At 42.7% G+C, this 25,358-nt stretch overlaps 1 protein-coding gene across 3 annotated transcripts in view; it reads right to left on the reverse strand.

Annotated features, from left to right (window-relative positions):
* The window catches only part of LOC110491831 (forkhead box protein J3), a 100,834-nt gene that overhangs the window by 58,809 nt on the left and 16,667 nt on the right, over positions 1-25,358 (reverse strand). For 2 of the 3 annotated variants that reach the window (XM_021565622.3, XM_090202570.1), the window contains exons 2-3: positions 19,889-19,992; positions 16,366-16,796 (exon numbers count right to left, since the gene is read on the reverse strand). In XM_021565622.3, coding sequence (XP_021421297.1) covers positions 16,366-16,698 — 333 coding nt within the window. In that variant the 5' untranslated portion in view covers positions 16,699-16,796; positions 19,889-19,992. The remainder of the gene's footprint in view (positions 1-16,365; positions 16,797-19,888; positions 19,993-25,358) is intronic. The other variant, XM_021565623.3, reaches the window with a different exon arrangement.

Consider the following 25,358-nt stretch of genomic DNA (forward strand, 5'->3'; position numbering starts at 1 on the left):
TTAGACAAATATTTTTTCAACAACAAGAGCAGCAAGCAGGACTTCTCCAAACACCCCACAGGGCAGACATACCAATTATTTGCAAAACCACAACAGCACAACCAGCCAGCTGGTTTCTCCACGCATCGCGCCGACAGAAACAAACATCTTTCTGGTAAGAAGAGGGGCGGAAGCGTATGCTTTATGGTTAACGAGACATGGTGTGGTCACAACAACATACAGGAACTCAAGTCCTTCTGTTCACATGATTTAGAATTCCTCACAATCAAATGTCGACCGCATTATCTACTAAGGGAATTCTCTTCGATTATAATCACAGCCGTATATATTCCCCCCCAAGCAGACACATCGATGGCTCTGAACAAACTTTATTTGACTATTTGCAAACTGGAATCCACATATCCTGAGGCTGCATTCATTGTAGCTGGGGATTTTAACAAGGCTAATCTGAAAACAAGACTCCCTAAATAGCATCAGCATATCGATTGCGCAACCAGGGCTGGTAAAACCTTGGATCATTGCTATTATAACTTCCGCGACGCATATAAGGCCCTCCCCCGCCCTCCTTTCGGAAAAGCTGACCACGACTCCATTTTGTTGCTCCCTGCCTACAGACAGAAACTAAAACAAGAAGCTCCCACGCTGAGGTCTGTTCAACGCTGGTTCGACCAATCTGATTCCATGCTCCAAGACTGCTTCCATCACGTGGACTGGGATGTGTTTCGTATTGCGTCAAACAACAACATTAACGAATACGCTGATTCGGTGAGCGAGTTCATTAGAACGTGCGTTGAAGATGTCGTTCCCATAGCAACGATTAAAACATTCCCAAACCAGAAACCGTGGATTGATGGCAGCATTCGCGCGAACCACTGCTTTTAAATCAGGGCAATGTGACCGGAAACATGACCGAATACAAACAGTGTAGCTATTCCCTCCGCAAGGCAATCAAACAAGCTAAGCGTCAGTATAGAGACAAAGTAGAATCGCAATTCAACGGCTCAGACACAAGAGGTATGTGGCAGGGTCTACAGTCAATCACGGATTACAAAAAGAAAACCAGCCCAGTCACGGACCAGGATGTCTTGCTCCCAGGCAGACTAAATAACTTTTTTGCCCGCTTTGAGGACAATACAATGCCACTGACACGGCCCGCAACCAAAACATGCGGACTCTCCTCCACTGCAGCCGAGGTGAGTAAAACATTTAAACGTGTTAACCCTCGCAAGGCTGCAGGCCCAGACGGCATCCCCAGCCGCGCCCTCAGAGCATGCGCAGACCAGCTGGCCGGTGTGTTTACGGACATATTCAATCAATCCTTGTCCCAGTCTGCTGTTCCCACATGCTTCGAGAGGGCCACCATTGTTCCTGTTCCCAAGAAAGCTAAAACGACTACCGCCCCATAGCACTCACTTCCGTCATCATGAAGTGCTTTGAGAGACTAGACAAGGACCATATCACCTCCACCCTACCTGACACCCTAGACCCACTCCAATTTGCTTACCGCCCAAATAGGTCCACAGACGATGCAATCTCAACCACACTGCACACTGCCCTAACCCATCTGGACAAGAGGAATACCTATGTGAGAATGCTGTTCATTGACTACAGCTCGGCATTCAACACCATAGTACCCTCCAAGCTCGTCATCAAGCTCGAGACCCTGGGTCTCGACCCCGCCCTCTGCAACTGGGTACTGGACTTCCTGACGGGCCGCGCCCAGGTGGTGAGGGTAGGTAACAACATCTCCACCCCGCTGATCCTCAACACTGGGGCCCCACAAGGGTGCGTTCTGAGCCCTCTCCTGTACTCCCTGTTCACCCACGACTGCATGGCCACGCACGCCTCCAACTCAATCAAGTTTGCGGACTACAGTGGTAGGCTTGATTACCAACAACGACGAGACGGCCTACAGGGAGGAGGTGAGGGCCCTCGGAGTGTGGTGTCAAGAAAATAACCTTACACTCAACGTCAACAAAACTAAGGAGATGATTGTGGACTTCAGGAAACAGCAGAGGGAACAACCCCCTCTCCACATCGATGGGACAGTAGTGGAGAGGGTAGTACGTTTTAAGTTCCTCGGCGTACACATCACAGACAAACTGAATTGGTCCACCCACACAGACAGCGTCGTGAAGAAGGCGCAGCAGCGCCTCTTCAACCTCAGGAGGCTGAAGAAATTCAGCTTGTCACCAAAAGCACACAAACTTCTACAGATGCACAATCGAGAGCATCCTGTCAGGCTGTATCACCGCCTGGTACGGCAACTGCTCCGCCCACAACCGTAAGGCTCTCCAGAGGGTAGTGAGGACACCTACACCACCCGATGTCACAGGAAGGCCATAAAGATCATCAAGGACAACAACCACCCGAGCCACTGCCTGTTCACCCCGTTATCATCCAGAAGGCGAGGTCAGTACAGGTGCATCAAAGCTGGGGCCGAGAGACTGAAAAACAGCTTCTATCTCAAGGCCATCAGACTGTTAAACAGCCACCACTAACATTGAGTGGCTGCTGCCAACACACTGACTCAACTCCAGCCACTTTAATAATGGGAATTGATGTCAAATATATCACTAGCCACTTAAAATGTTTACACACCCTACATTATTCATCTCATATGTATACGTATATACCGTGGCGGAGATCTTTGTGGGCTATACTCAGCCTGGTCTCAGGATGGTAAGTTGGTGGTTGAAGATATCCTTCTAGTGGTGTGGGGGCTGTGCTTTGGCAAAGTGGGTGGGGTTATATCCTTCCTGTTTGGCCCTGTCCGGGGGTGTCCTCGGATGGGGCCACAGTGTCTCCTGACCCCTCCTGTCTCAGCCTCCAGTATTTATGCTGCAGTAGTTTATGTGTCGGGGGGCTAGCGTCAGTTTGTTATATCTGGAGTACTTCTCCTGTCCTATTCGGTGTCCTTTGTGGATTTAAGTGTGCTCTCTCGAATTCTCTTTCTTTCTCTCTCTCAGAGGACCTGAGCCCTAGGACCATGCCTCAGGACTACCTGACATGATGACTCCTTGCTGTCCCCAGTCCACCTGGCCGTGCTGCTGCTCCAGTTTCAACTGTTCTGCCTTATTATTATTGGACCATGCTGGTCATTTATGAACATTTGAACATCTTGGCCATGTTCTGTTATAATCTCCACCCGGCAAAGCCAGAAGAGGACTGGCCACCCCACATAGCCTGGTTCCTCTAGGTTTCTTCCTAGGTTTTGGCCTTTCTAGGGAGTTTTTCCTAGCCACCGTGCTTCTACACCTGCATTGCTTGCTGTTTGGGGTTTTAGGCTGGGTTTCTGTACAGCACTTTGAGATATCAGCTGATGTACGAAGGGCTATATAAATAAATGTGATTTGATACTGTACTCGATACCATCTACTGCATCTTGCCTATGCCGCTCTGTACCATCACTCATTCATATATCTTTATGTACATATCCTTTATCCCTTTACACGTGTGTGTGTATAAGGTAGTAGTTTTGGAATTGTTAGTTAGATTACTCGTTGGTTATTACTGCATTGTCGGAACTAATAGCACAAGCATTTCGCTACACTCGCATTAACATCTGCTAACCATGTGTATCTGACAAATACATTTGATTTGAAGGAAGCAACGCAGAGGAAGAAGAGCCGGATGCCTCGTCCGGACCCGCAGAAGGCAACTAGGAAAGCTGCCATTACCGTAAATATTACTCGCCAACATGCAATCATTGGACAAGAAACTAGACGAGGTACGATCCTGAATATCCTACCAACGGGACATCAAAAACTGTAATGTCCTATGTTTCACGGAATCGTGGTGGAATGACGGCCGGGATACACGCTGCACCGGCAGGATAGAACAGCACACTCCAGTAAGACCAGGGGGGAACGGTCTGTGCATATTTGTAAACAACAGCTGGTGTACGAAACCTAAGGAAGTCTCTAGATTTTGCTCGCCTGAAGTAGGGTAGATTATGATAAATTGCAGGCCACACTACGTGCCTAGAGAGTTCTCAGCTATACTTTTTGTGGCTGTTTATTTACCACCACAGACAGATGCCGGCACTAAGACCGCACTCAGCCAGCTGTATAAGGAAATAAGCAAACCACTCACCCAGAGGTGGCACTCCTAGTGGCCAGAGACTTTAATGCAGGGAAACTTAAATCAGTTCTACCAAATCTCTATTAACATGTTAAATGTGCAACCAGAGGGGGAAAACAATCTATATCACCTGTACTCCACACACAGCTCTCCCTCCATTTGGTCAATCCGACCACAACTCTATCCTCCCGATTCCTGTTTACAAGCACAAAATGTAAGCAAGAAGCACCAGTGACTCGGTCTATAAAAAAATTGTCAGATAAAGTAGATGCTAAACTACAGGACTGCTTTGCTATCACAGACTGGAACATGTTCCGGGATTCTTCCGATGACAAACAGATCCACAGATGATGCAATATCTATTGCCCTCCACACTGCCCTTTCCCACCTGGACAAAAGGGACACAGATGTGAGAATGCTATTCATTGACTACAGCTCAGCGTTCAACACCATAGTACCCTCAAAGCTCATCACTAAGCTAAGGAACATGGGACTAAACACCTCCCTCTGCAACTGGATCCTGGACCTCCTGACGGGCCGCCCCCAGGTGGTGAGGGTAGGTAGCAACACATCTGCCACGCTGATCCTCAACACTGGAGCTCCCCAGGGGTGAATGCTCATTCCCCTCCTGTCCTCCCTGTTCACCCACGACTGCATGGCCAGGCACAACTCCAACACCATCATTAAGTTTGCTGACAACACAACAGCGGTAGGCCTGATCACCGACACCGACGAGACAGCCTATAGGGAGGAGGTCAGAGACCTGGCCGGGTGGTGCCAGAATAACAACCTATCCCTCAACGCAACCAAGACTAAGGAGATGATTGTGGACTACAGGAAAAGGAGCACCGAGCACGACCGCAAAGCACTTCAGAGGGTAATGCGTACGGCCCAGTACATCACTGGGGAAAAGCTGCCTGCCATCCAGGACCTCTACACCAGGCGGTGTCAGAGGAAGGGCCTGAAAATTGTCAAAGACCCCAGCCACCCCAGTCATAGACTGTTCTCTCTACTACCGCATGGCAAGCGGTACCGGAGTGCCAAGTCTAGGACAAAAAGGCTTCTCAACAGTTTTTACCCCCAAGCCATAAGACTCCTGAACAGGTAACCAAATGGTTACCCGGACTATTTACATTGTGTGCTCCCCCAACCCCTCTTTTACGCTGCTGCTACTCTCTGTTCATCATATATGCATAATCACTATAACTATACATTCATGTACATACTACCTCAATTGGCCCGACCAAGCAGTGCTCCCGCACATTAGCTAACCGGGCTATCTGCATTGTGTCCCACCACCCGCCAACACCTCTTTTTACACTACTGCTACTCTCTGTTCATCATATATGCATAGTCACTTCGACCACACCCACATACTACCTCAATAAGCCTGACTAACCGGTATATAGCCCTGCTACTCTTATTTTCAAATGTCTTTTTACTGTTGTTTTATTTCTTTACGTACACACACACACACACACACACACACACACACACACACACACACACGTTTTCTTCTCCGCACTATTGGTTAGAGCCTGTAAGTAAGCATTTCACTGTAAGGTCTACTACACCTGTTGTATTCGGCGCACGTGACAAATAAACTTTGATTTGATTAGCAGAGAGAGTTGTCAACGTTCAGTGAGGGGTTGTTCGTTGTAATAATAGAGTCACATCTCCTGAAGAGTGTGATTAAGAAACATGTGACTCAGAGTTTTGTAAGGTTGGACACTCTTCCAACCCCACTAATCTCTCCCCCATTCCTAACCACCAGCAGTGGGACTGAGTGACGGTAACAGGAAAGGTGGCTGCTTAGCAACCGTTGGGACTCAAATGTTTACACTGTAACGAGGGTGTTCACAAAAGGGGTGTAGATCACGCTTGGGATGCGAGATGTGTACCTAACCAGAGCACAAGGAAGTATTACCCAACAGATAATGACTGCAGCAGAACATAGGATGTCATTGGAGATGTTGGTGGCTAGAAAACCGGGTAGGAATATGGAGACAGGTAGGGGGTATCTGAAAGATCCTGTCCTAGCTCTATCAGTGAAACACAAAGGCAATAGGAGATCAGGAGCAGGAGACACAATCAATGCAAAAGCTATTCTCAAGGCAGTCTCTGTATGGACAGTAACTGAAGAAGCAGTAGTCGTTGTGAAGGATGCTATAGTAACTAAATGGAACAGGACTACAACACAAAATGAGGGGTATTTTGAAGTGTGCTTCATGGGCAGTGTTAGTTGTAGCAGGGGTTACCTTGGTAGCATTGCTGGGATATCACCTGAGGGCACTGATGTTGAAATGTACACTACTGTTCAAAAGTTTGGGGTCACTTAGAAATGTTTGTTTTTTAAAGAAAAGCATTAAAATAACATAAAATTGATCAGAAATACAGTGTAGACATTAATGTTGTAGATGATTATTGTAGCTGGAAACGGTTGATTTTTAATGGAATATCTACATAGGCGTACAGAGGCCCAATATCAGCAACCATCACTCCTGTGTTCCAATGGCATGTTGTGTTAGCTAATCCAAGTTTATAATTTTATGCAGGCTTTCTAGGCAGAGTTGCAAAGAAAAAGTCATATCCCAGACTGGCCAATAAAAATAAAAGATTAAGATGGGCAAAAGAACACAAGACAGTGGACAGAGGAACTCTGCCTAGAAGGCCAGTATCCCGGAGTCGCCTCTTCACTGTTAATGTTGAGACTGGTGTTTTGCGGGTACTATTTAATGAAGCTGCCAGTTGAGGACTTCAGGCGTCTGTTTCTCAAACTAGACACTAATGTACTTGGTCCTCTTAATCAGTTGCACACCGGGGCCTCCCACTCTTTCTATTCTGGTTAGAGCCTGTTTGCACTGTTCTGTGAAGGGAGTAGTACACAGCATTGTATGAGATCTTTAGTTTGACAATTTCTCACATGGAATAGCCTTCATTTCTCAGAACAAGAATAGGCTGACGAGTTTCAGAAGAAAGGTCTTTGTTTCTGGCCATTTTGAGCCTGTAATCGAACCCACAAATGCTGAAGCTCCAGATACTCAACTAGTCTAAGGAAGGCCAGTTTTCAGCTGTGCTAACAATTGCAAAAGGGTTTTTTAATGATCAATTAGCTAATCCAAGTTTATAATTTTAAAAGGCTAAAACAATGTGCCATTGGAACACAAGAGTGATGGTTGCTGATAATGGGCTTCTGTACACCTATGTAGATATTCCAATAAAAATCAGCATGTTTCGGGCTACAATAGTAATTTACAACCTTAAAATGTCTACACTGTATTTTATCAATTTGATGCTATTTAAGAAAAATGGACAAAAAGTGCTTTTCTTTCAAAAACAAGGACATTTCTAAGTGAGCCCAAACTTTTGAATGGTAGTGTATATACACACAGTGCTGATTTGCCTCAAGATGAGGTGAAGTTGATTAAGGTCACTGCACGTGCATATCGGGTGGCTATGGAGAAAGAAGATGGGGCGCAAAGTGAAAATTATATGGCGTTAAAACATCTTTGTAACCTGTGGCCTAACGGGGAGGACTGGGTGAAAGCATGAGGTTTTTTAGGGCCTTCATTTTTCTGGACCCCAGCAGAAAAGTACCCCGAAGGTATAGAGACTATGAGTGGGACTTAAAGTTATCAAACTTTAATTTTTTTGCATATATAATTATTAATAGCTTAACACATTATTAACTTCTTGAGTGTAGGGGGGGAAGGATTTTCGCATTTGGCAACAACAAAAAAAACGTACCCATTTGAAACGGCCTATTTCTCAGGCCCAGAAACTATAATATGCATATAATTGTCAGATTAGGATAGAGTACTCTAAAGTTTCCAAAACTGACAAAATATTGTCTGTGAGTATAACAGAACTGATATTGCAGGCGAAACCTGAGGAAAATCCAACAAGGAAGTGCTGTTTTTCCTGAAAGCTCTCTGTTCCATTGGATGCCTTGCCTCCATGTAAAGAGATATCAACCAGATTCCTGGTTGGCTTCCTCAAGGTGTCAGTTTTTAGACATAGTTTCAGGCTTTTATTTTGAAAAATGAGCAAGAAAGATCACATCGCTTCAGTGGATAGCTGGGTGTTCGCAGAGTTTTGCTTGCACAACAGTGGGGCAGCCATTGTCTCTCCCATTGAAAAAGCTACAGTCCCGGTTGATATATTATCGAATATATTTTAAAAACAACCTGAGGACTGATTATAAAAAATGTTTGACATGTTTCTGTGGACATTACGGATAATATTTGGAATTTGTCTGCGATGTCGTGACCGCTCGAGCCTGTGGATTTCTGAACATAACGCGCCAAAAAAATTGAGGTATTTTGGATATAAAAATAATCTTTATGGAACAAAAGGAACATATATTGTGTAACTGGGAGTCTTGTGAGTGCAAACATCCGAAGATAAAAGGTAAGCGATTTAATTTATTGCTTTTCTGACCAATCTACTTGGCTGCTAGCTGTTTGTAATATTTTGTCTACTGAGAGAGATGTTCTTATATAAACGCTTGTTATGCTTTCGCCAAAAAGCTGTATTGAAAATCTGACACGCCAGGTGGATTAACAACAAGCTACGCTGTGTTTTTCTATATTGCACTTGTCATTTCATGAAAATTTAATATTTTTAGTAATTTAATTTGGCGCGCTGCAATTCAGCGGGTGTTGATGAAAATTATCCCGCTAACGGGATGGGTGCAATCAAAAAGTTAATACTGATTACATGTTGTGTTTCCTTTTGCTTTATGCCATCACTCTCTTAGGAACTCGAAGGAGGAAGTCAAAAGCTCCAGCTGAAATGGAGAAAAATCAAAAGCTATCAGTTGTACAATAGGGAGGGGGAATAAGATTGTGGATAGTGTGATTATAGATCAGAGCCCATAAGTCTCGGAAGTGTAAATGTACAAATCAACTGTGAACGTTAATCATGTTTTAGTCATTTCAAAGTTAATGTAATGTATGTAATGTATGTTCAAAAAGGAAGGAATGTTGGATTCTAGCTTGAAATATATACTTATTCCTGTTACTATACTAAAACTACTTTACATGTATAATGTAATTGTCTTATGGAGAGGACAAAAGGGCAACAGTCTGGTTTCAGTCGCTGAGAAGGTTAAATAGCCGTGGATTAGGGAGGAGTAAGCAATGTGGGCCGAGGTCAGGTCAGATGAAGTGACAAGGAACAGTTCTATTACACACACACACACACACACACCACGTAAGTTCCTGCCTAGCAATAGAGATGTATTGGCAGCCTATATGTGCAAGGAGGAGACTAATAGGAGGGTATAAATACTTGTGCTGGTGGAACCATATCTTTGTCTTTTCAGCTGTTTGACCCAGTGGGTGAGTAAACCTGGTTTGAGCTTTGACTAGTTGTCAAAGCTTAAACCAAGTTTAGGAAAGGTATGATCCCTTATTGATGGCACCTGTTAAATCCACTTCAAAATCAGTGTAGATGAAGGGGAAGGGACAGGTTAAAACCTCTTGGTGTTAGGGGGCAGTATTTTCATTTTTGGAGAAAAAAATACTTTCCTTTTTTAAAACAGGATATTTTGTCAGGAAAATATGCTAGAATATGCATATAATTGACAGCTTTGGATAGAAAACACCAACATTTCCAAAACTGTAAAGATATTGTCTGTGAGTATAATAGAACTGATGTTGCAGGCGAAAGCCTGAGAAAAATCCAATCCGGAAGTACCCCAGGTTTTGAAAGCGCTGCGTTCCAATGACACCCTATTCAGCTGTGAATGTATCATCAACGAGCTTACGCTTTCTACGTATTCCCCAAGGTGTCTACAGCATTGTGACGTAGTTTTAAGCATTTCTGTTGAAGAATAGCCATAGGCGGCCACATTGCGTAAGTGGTCACATGGTGGCTCCGAGAGAGATTCTCGCGTAAAATACAAAAGGTAGCCATTATTCCAATCGGTCCTAGTGAAAAATGAATTGTCCCGACGGATATATTATCAAATAGATATTAGAAAAACACCTTGAGGATGGATTCTAAACAACGTTGCCATGTTTCTGTCGATATTATGGAGCTAATTTGGGTTTGCGTTGTGGTGATCGCAATTTCCGGGCGATTTCTCAGCCAAACGTGAAGAACAAACGGAGCTATTTTGCCTACAAAAATAATATTTTGGGGAAAAATGAACTTTGGCTGTCTACCTGGGAGTCTCGTGAGTGAAAACATCCGAAGTTCATCAAAAGGTAAACAATTACATTTGATTGCTTTTCTGATTTCCGTGACAAGGTTGCCTGCTGCTAGCAAGTTATAATGCTATGCTAGGCTATGATAAACTTACACAAATGCTTGTCTAGCGTTGGCTGGAAAGCATATTTTGAAAATCTGAGATGACAGGGTGATTAACAAAAGGCTAAGCTGTGTTCCAATATATTTCACTTGTGATTTTCATGAATAGGAATATTTTCTAGGAAGATTTATGTCCGTTGCGTTATGCTAATTAGTGTCAGATGATGACAACGGTCCCGTTCACGGGATGGGGTATCACTACAGGTTAAAGAAGGATTTTTAAGCATTGACACAATTAAAACATGGATTGCATATGTGTGCCATGTAGAGGGTGAATGGGCAAGACAAGATTTAAGGGCTCCCATATGCAGACAAACCCAGTTAGCAGTGTCTGTTGTTCCAATAACACTATTGGAGCGTCAGCAGATGTCCTGGGGCTCCCAGGGCACACTGACAGATTGTCAAAGGGTGAGAGAGAGAGAGATAGAGAGAGATATGGAGACTGAGACAAAGCCAGATAGAGAGAGAAAGACAGATATTAAAAGGGAAAGAGAAACACAGTAAGATGGCAAACAAAATTGTTATGAGAGAGGATGAGGATACAGGTAGAGAGAGCTAAATAAAGACAGCGTGTGTGGTGGAGGGGTTGGAAGAGAGTAGGGTGGGGAGTCTGGGGACGGGAGAGGCATTGTAACATCTAAATATCCTCTGGGATCTAGAGACATCTCTGGGACACCTTAACGACAGGTGACAGACACATCCTGTATGGATAGGGGGTTGAATACGAGTCACTGCTTCAAACGCAGCTAAATAGATTAACATTCCATTTGATGACGCACCACCCCACCCGCTTAGTGGAGAATGGTAAGTCTGCCATTAGTGGAACCCATTGTGTGAGTGATGGGCACAAAGAGATTCAAGGAGGCAGAGCTTCCACTGTCCCTGGGGACCTAGCGAGGATCCGTGTGTGTGAGAGCTGTTTATAGGCTGACAAAAAAAATACACTAAAGCATGTGGTTGGATTTGAACGAATCGGCTGCCAGACTGGGAATGAAAGGAAACTTTGTAATTTCCAAGATGGCAGAAACTGGAGAAAGGTTGGCCATGGTGACCGGCTCCTTCCTTAGTGGATTTGTCGACCCAGTCCTCATTCACGTATCAGTGGTTATACATGGAATTTGTATTTTATTGATTCAGATCTACCTAAAAATCCTCTTCACTGCATCAAGCATCCTTGACGTCATCTCCCTAACGTCACATCCAGACAAACATTCTTCCTCATAAAAATGATTTTAAATGAACAGTCATCCGAATAATATAAACAAATACAATTTTAGTTTGTGTGACAAAATAAGCAATTTTCAATAACCATAAATATTGTATTTTCAGCTGGTGTACAAAACCAAGACACAAAAACAAAACTTTAGAACAGGAAGCATAGAAGCAGCACACATAGAACAGTTCTACCTCTTCTTAGACTTTTGTTACGTTCTAGATTTCTGGTACAAACTCCAGGCGGAAACCAAGAAAGCTCAAACTAGATTTATTACACCCAACTGAACGCTTCAACTGAGAACATAAAGATGCAGTCACACAGTCTTATAACTTCAATTCAGTAAATGAGGTAACATCACAGTAGGACGACCCAGGCTGGGCCAGAAGGTGGTCTGGCTCGGTCTTCCCTTATTGAGATACAATTCAGCTATCTGCATCCTGTTATCCTCACTCCACTCCCCAGCTATGACGTTGAAAGTCATCTCCTCACTTCCCACAGAAACTAGACATCATACCCCAGACAGATAGTTTCTATTCATTTCTGCAAAACATATTCTAACCCCTGACAAATGGCTACTTACCAACCCTTATGAAATCATTCTTACCCTCAGACAGGCCCTTTTTGTATTTTCCCTATGCCTAAATACATTACTCAAAGATTATTGAACCTAACCCATACCAGAAAATGTACTACTGAATCGCTAATTCTACAAGGTGCTCTGTTCATAACGGTCTACTCCCGCTCCTCCCCTCCAGCGTTTGACGTTGCCGGTTTACTAACCACTGGTCCTGGGAACCATCATTACACACACCTGGCTTTCATCATTACGAACACCTGGACTCCATTACCTCACTCATTATCTCCCCTTTATCTGGCACTCCCTTAGGTTCCTTACGAAGTCAGAATGGTTTCTGTTGCTTATGTCTAGATGCTACTCCTACGTTGTATCGTTATATTAAACTTACCACCTGCATCTGCTTCTCGACTCCCAGTGTCTACGGTACAGAATACTGCCTCACAAAAATTTAAGCAGCAGGAAATCAGAACATCTCCCAGATGGTCGACGAGCAGGGATACCTACTTCGTCAACACCCCGAATAGCTGGCACAACTAGGGATGGCTATGGAAGAGGTTCTTCACAGTGTTCAATGTCTCGAACGTCCGAGAGGCGTTGCCTTCAACTAGCAGAGAATACTCTACCACCAGTTGACCCAGCACACCAGCAGCATGCCCAGGTCAGCGATGCCCGTTTGTCCATCCCAGATAAAGATGACGGCACCCCATTTAAACATCTTGACATTGCGCATCAGATAGGAGCACGTACCACGAGAGGCCCAAGGTTGCCACAGTTATTAGCCTTAGGTCATTAATATGGTCAAATCCGGAAACTATAATTTAGAAAACAAAACGTTTATTCTTTCAGTGAAATATGGAACAGTTCCGTATTTTATTGAATGGGTGACATCCATAAGTCTAAATATTCCTGTTACATTGCACAACCTTCAATGTTATGTCATAATTATGGCAAAGTAGTTTGCAACGAGCCAGGCAGCCCAAACTGTTGCATATACCCTGACTCTGCGTGCAATGAACGCAAGAGAAGGGACACAATTTCCCTAGTTTAATATTGCCTGCTAACCTGAACTTATTTTAACTAAATATGCAGGTTTAATAAAATATACTTCTGTGTATTGATTTTAAGAAAGGCATTGATGTTTATGGTTAAGGTACATTCGTGCAACGATTGTGCTTTTTTCGCAAATGAGCTTTTGTTAAATCATCCCCCGTTTGTCGAAATTGGCTGTCTTTGTTAGGAATAGATAGTCTTCACACAGTTCGCAACGAGTCAGGCGGCCCAAACTGATGTATATACCCTGACTCTATTGCACAAAACATAAGAGAAGTGACACAATTTCCCTAGTTAAAAGAAATTCATGTTAGCAGGCAATATTAACTAAATATGCAGGTTTTAAAATATATACTTGTATTGATTTTAAGAAAGGTGTTGATATTTATGGTTAGGTACACATTGGTGCAACGACAGTGGTTTTTCCGAATGCGCTTGTTAAATCACCCGTTTGGCAAAGTAGGCTATGATTCAAAGATTAATTAACAGGCACCGCATCGATTATATGCAACGCAGGACAAGCATGTGTTGTTAACATTATCACTAGTTAAGATTGTTTTTTTAAAAGATACGTTTAATGCTAGCTAGCACCTTACCTTGGCTCCTTGCTGCACTCGCATTACAGGTAGTCAGCCTGCCACGCAGTCTCCTTGTGGAGTGCAATGTAATCGGCCATGATCAGTGTCGAATAATGCGGATTACCGATTGTAATGAAAACTTGTAATCGGCACTAATTAGTCTGCCATTCCGATGAATCGGTCGACCACTAATGTGTAGCGTAAACCCAGTCTCAATCATACAATCAAGATCTCAAACTCTTTACCACACAACCATAAAGAGTATCAAATCTCCGTAGTCTTCAACTACTGTACAACTGACCACAAATCAACATGGTATAATTCCCACTAAAACAAATTAAAAACCGTACGCAAAAAAGTTGTCAGTCAGACAATCCAATCCGCCAACAGATCCAGCGGGGACCAAATGTGATGTGTAGTCCAAAAGGAAGAAATGAGTGGATCTGATCCCGTTTAAACTTGAGACCAGACTTGAGGCGTCTAGACATTAATGTACTTGTCCTCTTGCTCAGTTGTGCACCGGGGCCTCCCACTCCTCTTTCTATTCTGGTTAGAGACAGTTTGCACTGTTCTGTGAAGGGAGTAGTACACAGTGTTGTACGAGATCTTCAGTTTCTTGGCAATTTCTTGCATGGAATAGCCCTCATTTCTCAGAACAAGAATAGTTTGAGAAGAAAGGACTTTGTTTCTAGCCATTTTGAGCCTGTAATCAAACCCACAAATGCTGATGCTCCAGATACTCAACTAGTCTAAGGCCAGTTTTATTGCTTCTTTAATCAGGACAATAGTTTTCAGCTGTGCTAACAATTGCAAAAGTGTTTTCTAATGATCAATTATCCTTTTAAAATTTATAAAATTGGATTAGCTAACACAACGTGCCATTGGAACACAGGAGTGATAGTTGCTGATGGGCCTCTGTAGACATTCCAATAAAAAATGTTTAAAAAACTGCCGTTTACAGCTACAATAGTCATTTACAACATTAACAATGTCTACACTGTATTTCTGATAAATTTGATGTTATTAATGGACAAAATGTGATTTTATTTAAAAAACAGACATTTCTAAGTTAACCCAAACTTGTGAACAGTAGTGGATGTATGTATTTTTTTATTAATATACATATATTTCTAAGTACATTTTAGATCTGAGAATTGCCAGGGATCTCACGATATGATATCACGACAGTTAGGTGCCGATACGATATGTATTGCGATTCTATATGTACTTGATACTCTGAATCACAATAAAATCAGTGTTTCAAACATATTGCTCACCATAGGTCAGCTGCAGAGGGAAAAGCGAGCCATGAGAAAACAAGATTTGATCAGTCATAGAAATAGAAGTGCTGAAAACAAATGGTCTCCCTGTTTAAAAAGAAGATGCAGACCAAGCTAGGAAGGAAAAAAACTGGAGTTTTGGTGCAGGTACAACCAACTAGCACAAAAATGATTTTGTGATTTAGTCAAAAATAATATCCCGATTTGTAACTTTTTTTTCCCCCTTTCACTAGTACACATGCAGGTATGCATGTAAAAACACATCATAGCTCATAGTAACATGAAACTAAACATGTTTATTACGGCTTATAAAGCCGCAGCAGAGCACCTCTTTCCATAACAGCTGGTATCAAACGAGCTGTTGAGATCCCAAATGGCACCCTATTCCCTTGTAGTGCACTACTTTTCAAAAGCATCGACATTATTAAGAGAATAGGGGACCATTTTGGACGCATCCCATGTCCTGCTCCCTCATACCATGTGTACGTGTTATGACCTTGACGAGTTATCTGATTACACTCAGTGCATCCTGTGGCTAAAGCGCTTGTGTTCAAAATGGGAGAGGAGTTAGCATTGGTTTCCAGCCTCTCCTGCCTGAGTATCCACATTATCATACAAAGCAAACGTGTGCTTGAACTGGGTGGTAAACTCCCCGATACCCATCTTCTCTAGCTGAGCCGGCCCACTAATCTGTAGACTGCACACGTATGCCTACCTGAGATGGAAGTCGCTCTTACTCACTGTGCGTGAGTGAGTGAGTGTGAGTGACTGTGCATCTGTGTGTGCGTAGTACAAGCTCTTTTAGTTGTACATTAACAGTATATTCTCCAAATCAAAGAACCCAGAGACTGCTTGAGCTTCATGTCTGTCTCCCACTGTGTGCACCTGATAGTAATCACCTCGACTGTAATGAATTTGCTCACGTTCCCTTTGATGCAGATCACCGTTTCAACCACAGCATCTTTGCACTGGGCCAGGTACATCTGGGAGTAAATGTTTACAGCTTGAGGCTGAGAAGTGGGCCTATTAGTTCATGTGCCAGATTATACTGTATATTTCATCATCTGGAGTCAACCATTTATATGCACAATACAGTGTGCCTGTATTCTTAGGATATTTAGTTCCTTAAAGGGATAGTTCAATGTTATCACACCTTTCATGAGTTCACAAAAAACTGCAGAAGTCAATCCCAAACAAACTGATTCTTAAGTTAACCATCCCTTTAATGCAACCTCACACTTCTACTCCTCCGTTTCCACCCCTTACCTTCCAGCCGCTGCCTGCCTCCCAGTAGTAGGGGAAGTTGTCACAGATCCATTGGTAGATCTCGCTGAGGGTCATCCTCTTGTGTGGCGAGCCATTAATGGCAAAGGTGATGAGGCTGGCGTAGCTATAGGGTGGCTTGCCGTCCCGGTGCTGGGCCGCCTCCTCCTGGTCCAGTGTTGTGCCCGGGTCCGGCGGGGTGCTCTTCTTGCCCGGCCCGTGGCCATGATGCCCGTGGTGGTGGTGCCCTGAGTCGGACTTCTGGATGGCCGCCCGCATGGTGAGCTGGGGAAGCCAGTCCATGGAGGTCAGGCTGCTCCCTAGTTCAGTGGTCATGGTGGTGAAGGGTTGTGGGAGTTGGGAGGGGAGGGACTCAGGGGGATTCTCTCCTTTGGCTCACTGGATTGCTGTTGCACTGCAGTCCCGGCTAAATTCTGGAAGAAAAGGAGGATGTTTGCTATACAACTGCTCATTTTGATAGAACAAATTGCATAACAGATATGCTGTTTTTAATTATAGCCAAAAAACAACCGTATTGGGTGGATAAAGGAGAACACTAGAATAAACATACAGATATATGGTTTGAAGCTGACTGGGCTACAGATGTGTCAGGAGATAGGATAGAGTTCATTATGTTATTCTTTTCATGGAATGGTCCAGATTTCAGCACAGCAAATACTGTGTCTGGCATAGCTTCCCTCAATTTAAAGACGCACTATGCTAAATCGCCCTTCCATTTCTTGATTGATACAATTCTAATAGTTCGCCTAATTTCCGTTTGTGACAATACAAGCAAGTATACTGTAGAGCAGTGGCTCCCAAACGTTGTACCCCCTCAAGTATTCAACCTCCAGCTGCGTACCCCCTCTGGCACCAGGGTCAGCGCATTCTCAAATATTGTTTCTTGCCGTCATTGCAAGCCTGCCAAACACACACTCTATACGATACATTTATTAAACATAAGAATTAGTGAGTTTGTCACAACCCGGCTCGTGGGAAGTGACAAAGAGCTCTTATAGGACCAGGGCACAAATATAATAATCAATCAATTGTGCTCTTTATTTAGCCATCTAACATATGAAAATGGTGAAATAGTACAGGTTAATGAGAAGGGTGTGCTGGAAAGGATGCACATAACTCTGCATTGTTGTATTGGAGAGTCTCAGTATTAAATCATTTTCTACACAGTCTGTGCCTGTAATTAGATTTCATGCTAGTGACGGCCGAAAATCCACTCTCACATCGGTACGTGGTTGCAAATGGAATCAATGTCTTACATGATTTTTCAAGGCATGATACAATCCAGAAATCTGTCAGTAGCTTCTGATTAAATTACATTTTCACAGAACCGTTTGACGCAATTTTGATGAAGCTCTCTCATTCAGATATCGGAAATGTGGACTGGAGGCAGGGCATGAAAGGGATAACAAATCCAGTTTGTCTCAACAGTTAAGTACCCACATGATTGCGCACCCAACTGACTGCGGTGCTTCGCTATATCACATTTGACATAGTCTGTAAGCTTCATTTGCACACAAAAAATCATACAATTATGGAAAGACTTGTGTGTTGTCCTTGTTAATGCAGACAGAGAAGAGCTCCAACTTCTTAATAATAGCCTCAATTTTGTCCCGCACATTGAATCTAGTTGCGGAGAGTCCCTGTAATCCTAGATTCAGATCATTCAGGTGAGGAAAAAACATCACCCAGATAGAAACAAGCCTAAAGTTGGCCTCAATTTTAAAAAACCTGTCAAGACTTTGCACATTGATAAGCAGCGCACTTCTGTAGGTTGTAAAAGCGTTACATGGTCGCTGCCTATATCATTGCATAATGCAGAAAATACAAAGTTCAGGGGACTTGCTTTAAAGTTAACCATTTTCACTGTAATGTCCAAAACATCTTTCAAGCGGTCAGGCGTTCCCTTGACAGCAAGAGCTTCTCAGTGGATGCTGCAGTGTACCCAAGTAGTGTCAGGAGCAACTGCTTGCACGTGCGTTACCACTCCACTATGTCTCCCTGTCATGCATGGCTTTTGTGCCACCGGTACAGATACCAACATATCTTGACCACCAAAGTCCATTTGAGGTCACAAAGTTGTCCAGTACTTTAAAAAAATATCCTCTCCTGTTGTCCTGGTTTCCAGGTGTTTACAGAAGAGGATGTCTTCCTTTATTGACCCCCTATAAACATAACGGACATATACCAGGAGCTGTGCCAGGCCCGACACGTCTGTTGACTCATCCAGCTGTAACGCATAGAATTCACTGGCTTGTATGCGAAGCAGTAATTGTTTCAAAACATCTCCTGCCATGTCACTGATGCATCGTGAAACAGTGTTGTTAGATGAAGACATTGTCTCTATAGTTTTTTTGGGCCTTTCCCCAAGCATTGTCCCATCAATATCTGCGGCAGCAGGGAGAATGAAGTCCTCCACAATAGTACGAGGCTTGCCTGTCCTAGCCACTCGGTAGCTCACCATATAAGACGCTTCCAGACCCTTATTAATGGTATCTGTTGCTCTTATAAATGTCTTACTACTCAAAAGTCATCTTAATTCTTGTTCAAAAAACTCCTGTGGCTTATTTTTCAAATTGGCATGTTTGTTTCTAAATGTCTGCGCAAGAGAAGGTTTCATCGAGTTGTGAGATAGTACTTTTGCACATATAACACATGGTGGCCGAGGAAAGGCACTACTCCCAATATAACTGAGCCCCAAATCAATGATGTTCTCATCTTTGCGCCTATTCGATGGTCCAACGTCCCTGTCTGTTGTTCGGTGCTTTCCCGGGTAAGGGAGCAGTAGCTCTTTGGCTGCATCAGATTGACAACTGTCAGTGTCCATGCTAGCTTGGCTAACAAGAAATGTAGAATTACTGATGCTAGCATTGAATGTGCTCGTGGAAGCAGAACTTGTGTCGTCAACAGGTGCAGGTGTAGTAGTGCTGGTAGTAGCAGTACTACCAGTAGAGCTGGTATGTGTCTCTATGGACTCGGGCCTTTTTTTTAAACCATTAATCAATTTTCAAGCAAACGGAATGAACAGCAGCTACATGGAATCCATGCGAGAGTTTTTGGCAGTGAAACGAGGCTAGTCAGGCGAGAAAGAAACTTCACCCAAATATATAGCCCCATTGAAAAATCTAAATGGACTGTTTGAAAATGTGAAGACATTTTTTTGCCGTACACCCAGCCTACCCCAGTTTGGTAATACCTGGTGTAGAGAATCATTGTACCATCTAAAACATTGTGTTTGAAGCTGGTGTAGAAAACCGAAAGTATACGAAACTTAACAGGAAGCATAGAAATAGCACACATAGAACATATCTACCTTTCTTCTTAGACTTGCTTTCAATTAGAATGGCAGATCTATAAGTTACAATATGTATATTTGGTTGGGTCGCCCAAAAAGTTACATATCACAGCTTTAAAAAATATTTTATACAGCCTAGCAACTGTTTCCTCTAAGTCTGAACTTCACTTTTTTTTTTAAAGACGGCAGCAAACATATTAACAAAATTCTTACTCTTTTCGTTTCTTGCCATCTCTCCTCTGGCTCACGCATCTGTGGAATGTACTGTATCCAAAGGTAGAGTAGTGCTATGGTGCATGTTCATTCAGGATCCAATGCTGTAAAACGGAAAGCAAGAAGGTGAGTTTGTCAAGTCCTGGCTGACAACACTCAGAGACCTATAAATAAATGCCTTCGCAATATCACAAAGCCACCCACCACAACAGCAAAACTATTCCTCAGAGTTCTGTCTATCCAGCTTCCCTCTATCATTCTCCATCAAACCAAGTAGAAATGGCAACTTAATCTGGAGTGACTAAAAGCTTGGGAATTGTTTTCACAACTGACTGCCAAAATGGGGGAACAGCTCGGGAGCAATTCCAATTCTTCAGCGGAACCCGGAAGGACAGAATAAGATTTAATATTTTCCCGTTATTTTAGAAATGTTCCATCCTGAGAATAAATTACTTTTCTCCCTGGTAACCCCGTATTTCCTGATGAAACTGGAAATGTCTGCATTTGATAAGAGCTTTGATCAGCATAAATTCATACCTGATGCTATCGGAGCCTGATGAGCCATTATTAAATACATTTTATGAGCACATGCCCAAATGATTGTGCCCTTATCCAATATGATAGGCTACTGCCCATTATGTACGACAGAAAAACATGAAAAGCCCATAGATGTTGCTGGCTATATGGTATCTTGGGCAAATAAATTAAACTAGCTCCAGTAGGTTCATCTGTTTGAGTGTAGCCTATTGAATTATATGGACTGGAATTACATTTAAACCATGATAAAGCAGAAGAAAGTGATTCTGGTGCAGCAGATGCAGCCTACAAAGTCACAAGTATAGGCTAGTGATTTGGATTATAAAATGGGGCATAATTGTATAATTAGTAGGCTGACATTTTTCCACTTATCTTATTAGCCTATCCTTCCTCGCTTTCAACAGTTTTCCTTATCTTCATCATTCTAATGACATCCTTGAATAATATGTGACTGGAATTATATGCAGAAGGCTTTATTTTCTTTACGAAGATTGATTGAATGGTTATGGGTCTGAATAAATAACTGCTACAGCCTACCTTGTACAGTTTTCTAATGAAAATGTTAATATATAAGCTTGCGTCCCTCTTCAAGTAGTCAATTGGTGTAGGAAATGCAACAAAAGAAATGTCCATCAAGCTATTCTAGTCAAGATGCTCTTGGTCCCATGCAGTAACCAAGAGCTAAGGAGCATTTAAGGAGGCCAGCAGAGCACAGGTGCTTGCGTATTGTGCGAGAGACCGAGGATGAGTTAAGGTTATTATGAATTACACAAAATTATCAAAAATTAGGCTTGAATGTATTACCTGAAAAAAGTAGGTTAGGACATCTACAGTTGAAGTCGGAAGGTTACGTACACCTTAGCCAAATACATTTAAACTCAGTTTTCACAATTCCTGTAAAAAAGTACCTGCCTTAGGTCAGGTAATTTAGGATCACCATTTTATATTAAGAATGTGACATGTCAGAATAATAGTTGAGAGAAAGATTTATTTCAGCTTTTATTTCCTTTCATCACATTCCCAGTGGGTCAGAAGTTTACATACCCTCAATTAGTATTTGGTAGCATTGCCTTTAAAATTGTTTAACTTGGGTCAAACTTTTCAGGTAGTCTTCTAAAAGCTTCCCACAATAAATTGGAAGAATGTGTGTAACTGAGTCACGTTTGTAGGCCTCCTTGCTCGCACACACTTCTTCAGTTCTGCCCATGCATTTTCTATAGGATTGAGGTCAGGGCTTCATGATGGCCACTCCAATAGCTTGACTTTGTTCTCCTTAAGCCATTTTGCCACAGCTTCGGAAGTATGCTTGGGGTCATTGTCCATTCGGAAGACCCATTTGCGACCAAGCTTTAACCTCCTGATTGATGTCTTGAGATATTGCTTCAATATATCCATATAAATTTCCATCCTCATGATGCCATCTATTTTGGGAAGTGCACCAGTCCCCCCTGCAGCAAAGCACCCCCACAACATGATGCTGCAACCCCTGTGCTTCCCGGTTGTGATGTGTTCTTCGGCTTGCAAGCCTCCCCCTTTTTCCTCCAAACATAATGGTCATTATGGCCAAACAGTTCTATTTTTGTTTCATCAGACCAGAGGACATTTCTCCAAAAAGTATGATCTTTGTCCCCATGTGCAGTTGCAAAACGTAGTCTGGCTTTCTATTGGAGGTTTTGGAGCAGTGGCTTCTTCCTTGCCGAGCGGCCTTCCAGTTTATGTCGATATAGGACTCGTTTTACTGTGGATATAGATACTTTTGTACCGGTTTTCTCCAGCATCTTCACAAGGTCCTTTGCTGTTGTTCGGTGATTGATTTGCACTTTACACACCAAAGTACGTTCATCTCTAGGAGACAGAACGTGTCTCCTTCCTGAGCAGTATGACGGCTGCATTGTCCCATGGTGTTTATACTTGCGTACTATTGTTTGTACAGATGAACGTGATACCTTCAGGCATTTGGAAATTGCTCCGAAGGATGAACCAGACTTTTCCCTGAGGTCTTGGCTTGGAGTTTGAAGGTAGGCCTTGAAATACATCCACAGGTACACCACCAATTGACTGAAATTAGCCAATTAGCCTATGATTTTCTGGAATTTTCCAAGCTGCTTGAAGGTAAAGTCAAGTTAGTGTATGTAAACTTCTGACCCACTGGAATTGTGATACAGTGAATTATAAGTGAAATAATCTGTCTGAACAATTGTTGGAAAAATTACTTGTCATGCACAAAGTAGATGTCCTAACCGACTTGCCAAAACTATAGTTTGTTAAGAAGAAATGTGTGGAGTGGCTGAAAAACAAGTTAATGACTCCAACCTAAGTGTATGTAAACTTCAACTGTATATACAGTATCAATCTAGAACAAGATCTATTTAGGATGCAATTTGAATTGAGTTGATAGAGAGTGCGAGACTGCGAGAGTGTGCTTGTGCGTGCACTGATTTAAAGCAACAATACTCGAGTGACAGGCGGTTTTAAAACACTGCAGCTGCAAGCTGACCCCCGAAAGCCAGAGAGATTACAGGCATTTGTTCTTTATATTACTGTAGCATAGGTTATGCTGCAGCAAATGAGGCCTACCTGTCACAAGAAAAAAAGATGCCATGAGTTAATGGGTCTACATGCGTTGTGAACTGCGCTGCATACTGAGATGGGCTGTCTGTCTGTCTCCCCCCCGCCGAGTGTCGATTCATCATGCAGAGGCCGTAAAGAAGCCAGATTAAGACATTGCATATAACTTAGCGGTTCCATTTCATGCCATGCTGTTCATATAAATCATTTATGATGATTTACTGGTTTCTCGCAGTCATTTATCCCGAGAGAAGGGAGTGGTTTTGATTGTTGAATCCCGGTAAGTGGGTTCCCGCCATTCAATTCTAGCTTAGAACCCGCGCTGTTTTCTGTCACCATGCCTCACTCTGCTGTCAAGGCCCACCTCTCCATTTCAGACTTGAACACAGCACAGCTTCTGCTACAAAACAACCAGAGTGCTTCAGAAGAGAAGGCTCTGTTAATTTGTTAACAGAAAATAGGAGTTCCAGGAAGGTTGACAAAATTATTTGAGTTAGACTAAGAAATATTGAGGGACTCTTTTCAAATCATACCTCCAACAGTGTAAAGATTTTTTTTATGTTAATGCCATTAGAGATTAATAGAGAATATTTCTGAATCATTAGTGATTAGGGTTGAGCAGTATCCAGATTTTCATAGTTTGTTCCATACCGGGATATACTGTATTACCAGAAGTGCACACAGGGGGTGCTATTTGTAAAAAATAAATTTAAATAAAATAAAAAAAATAATTAAATAAACACCAAACTATTTAGGGAACATGGGTCTTCCCCCAGGATGGGATTGATGGTCTCTGCTTTAACCAAGAAGCTTAATCTTGCCATTTAGCCACATAGCTGGCATGTTAGCAAACCAAATGCATAGCTGGAGCCCTCAGCTGGTTATAATTGATTTGGAACAGCTTCGATAGTTAACTTAAGCAAGGTGAGGTGGGGTGGGGGGGGCACCCCCCCAGAATTAATAAATAAAACAAGATATATACACCGAGTATACAAAACATTAAGAACACCTGCTCTTTCCAATACGTTTGAATCTAATCAAGATATATAATAATGGAAAATAAAATTCAAATATAATTTAATACTTTTATTTCCACTTTGGCATTAAAGTATTGTGTGTAGATCGTTGACAAAAAACTAAATCCATTTAAGACAACAAAATCTTGAAAGTCAAGAGTGAATACTTTCTGAAGGCACTGTATACACAGTGTACAAAACATTAGGAACACCTGCTCTTTCCATGACAGACTGACCAGATGAAAGCTATGATCTCTTATTGAAGTCACCTAAATTCACTTCAAATCAGTGTAGATGAAGGGGGGGGGGGGGGGGGGGGGGGGAGACAGGTTAGTCGTTTTAAGCCTTGAGATAACTGAGACGTGCATGTGCGCCCTTCAGAGGGTGAAAGGGAAAGACAAAATATTTAAGTGCCTTTGAACGTGGTATGGTAAGTAGGTGCCAGGCGCACTGGTTTAGGTGTGTCAAGAACAGCAACGCTGCTGGGTATCAACGACGGTCCACCACCCAAAAGACACCGAAACAACAGTGGGAAGCATTGGAGTCAACATGGGCCAGCATCCCTGTGGAACACTTTCAACCCAAGCACCGACGCTGTTCTGAGGTCAAAAAGGGGTGCAACTCAATATTAGGAAGGTGTTCCTAATGCTTTGTTCACTCAGTGTATATAACATTCACTGTCATAACACAAGCCAGGCTAAATGAAGCTGTACACAATTAAGATCATAAAATAGCAGTTTATATATTAATAAAAGCCAGTAAATAATATCGCACATATTTATTTCAGAGTATAGGATCATTTCAGTGTGGACCAATGTCCTGCTTCTTGAACCCTGTAAAGACAATTTCCTGACTAAATGTGGTCAGTAGTAGAGCTAAGCCTCCAAAGGATACCTGCACATCTTTGAGTAATTAAAACAACCTTCAAATGCCCTTAAAACAGAAACGCACACCAGCCCACACAATCACACACACTATCGTCTCCTGAAACTTCAACGAGCCGATCTACCAGGAATACAAAACTCTGTCTCTGCGGATCCCCCTGGAGAGCAACATACAAGAGGAGAAAACAAAGATAAATAAACTGGTTTGCGGGCGGAGTATTTTCAGTTGAGAAAAACTCATTCATCTAGTCAAACATGCATGGCAAAACAAAAAGGGAAGAGGGAAAATGCCAGGTGAGCTTTTGCACAAGTCCTTATTTTTCCCTCATTAAGAGTAGGCTTTAGCTGCAAATCAAGCAGCCACAAGCCCCGATCTGCTGTGCTGCTGCGGTTGTTGCAGTTGAGAGCGTGGGCTTGAATGTTGTGGTGGCATAGCGTTAGAGTAGTGGAGGTGCTAGGATGAGT

The sequence above is a fragment of the Oncorhynchus mykiss genome, chromosome 16, assembly GCF_057628025.1.
Source record: "Oncorhynchus mykiss isolate SJ-2025 chromosome 16, ASM5762802v1, whole genome shotgun sequence".
In the NCBI taxonomy this organism is placed as follows: domain Eukaryota; kingdom Metazoa; phylum Chordata; class Actinopteri; order Salmoniformes; family Salmonidae; genus Oncorhynchus; species Oncorhynchus mykiss.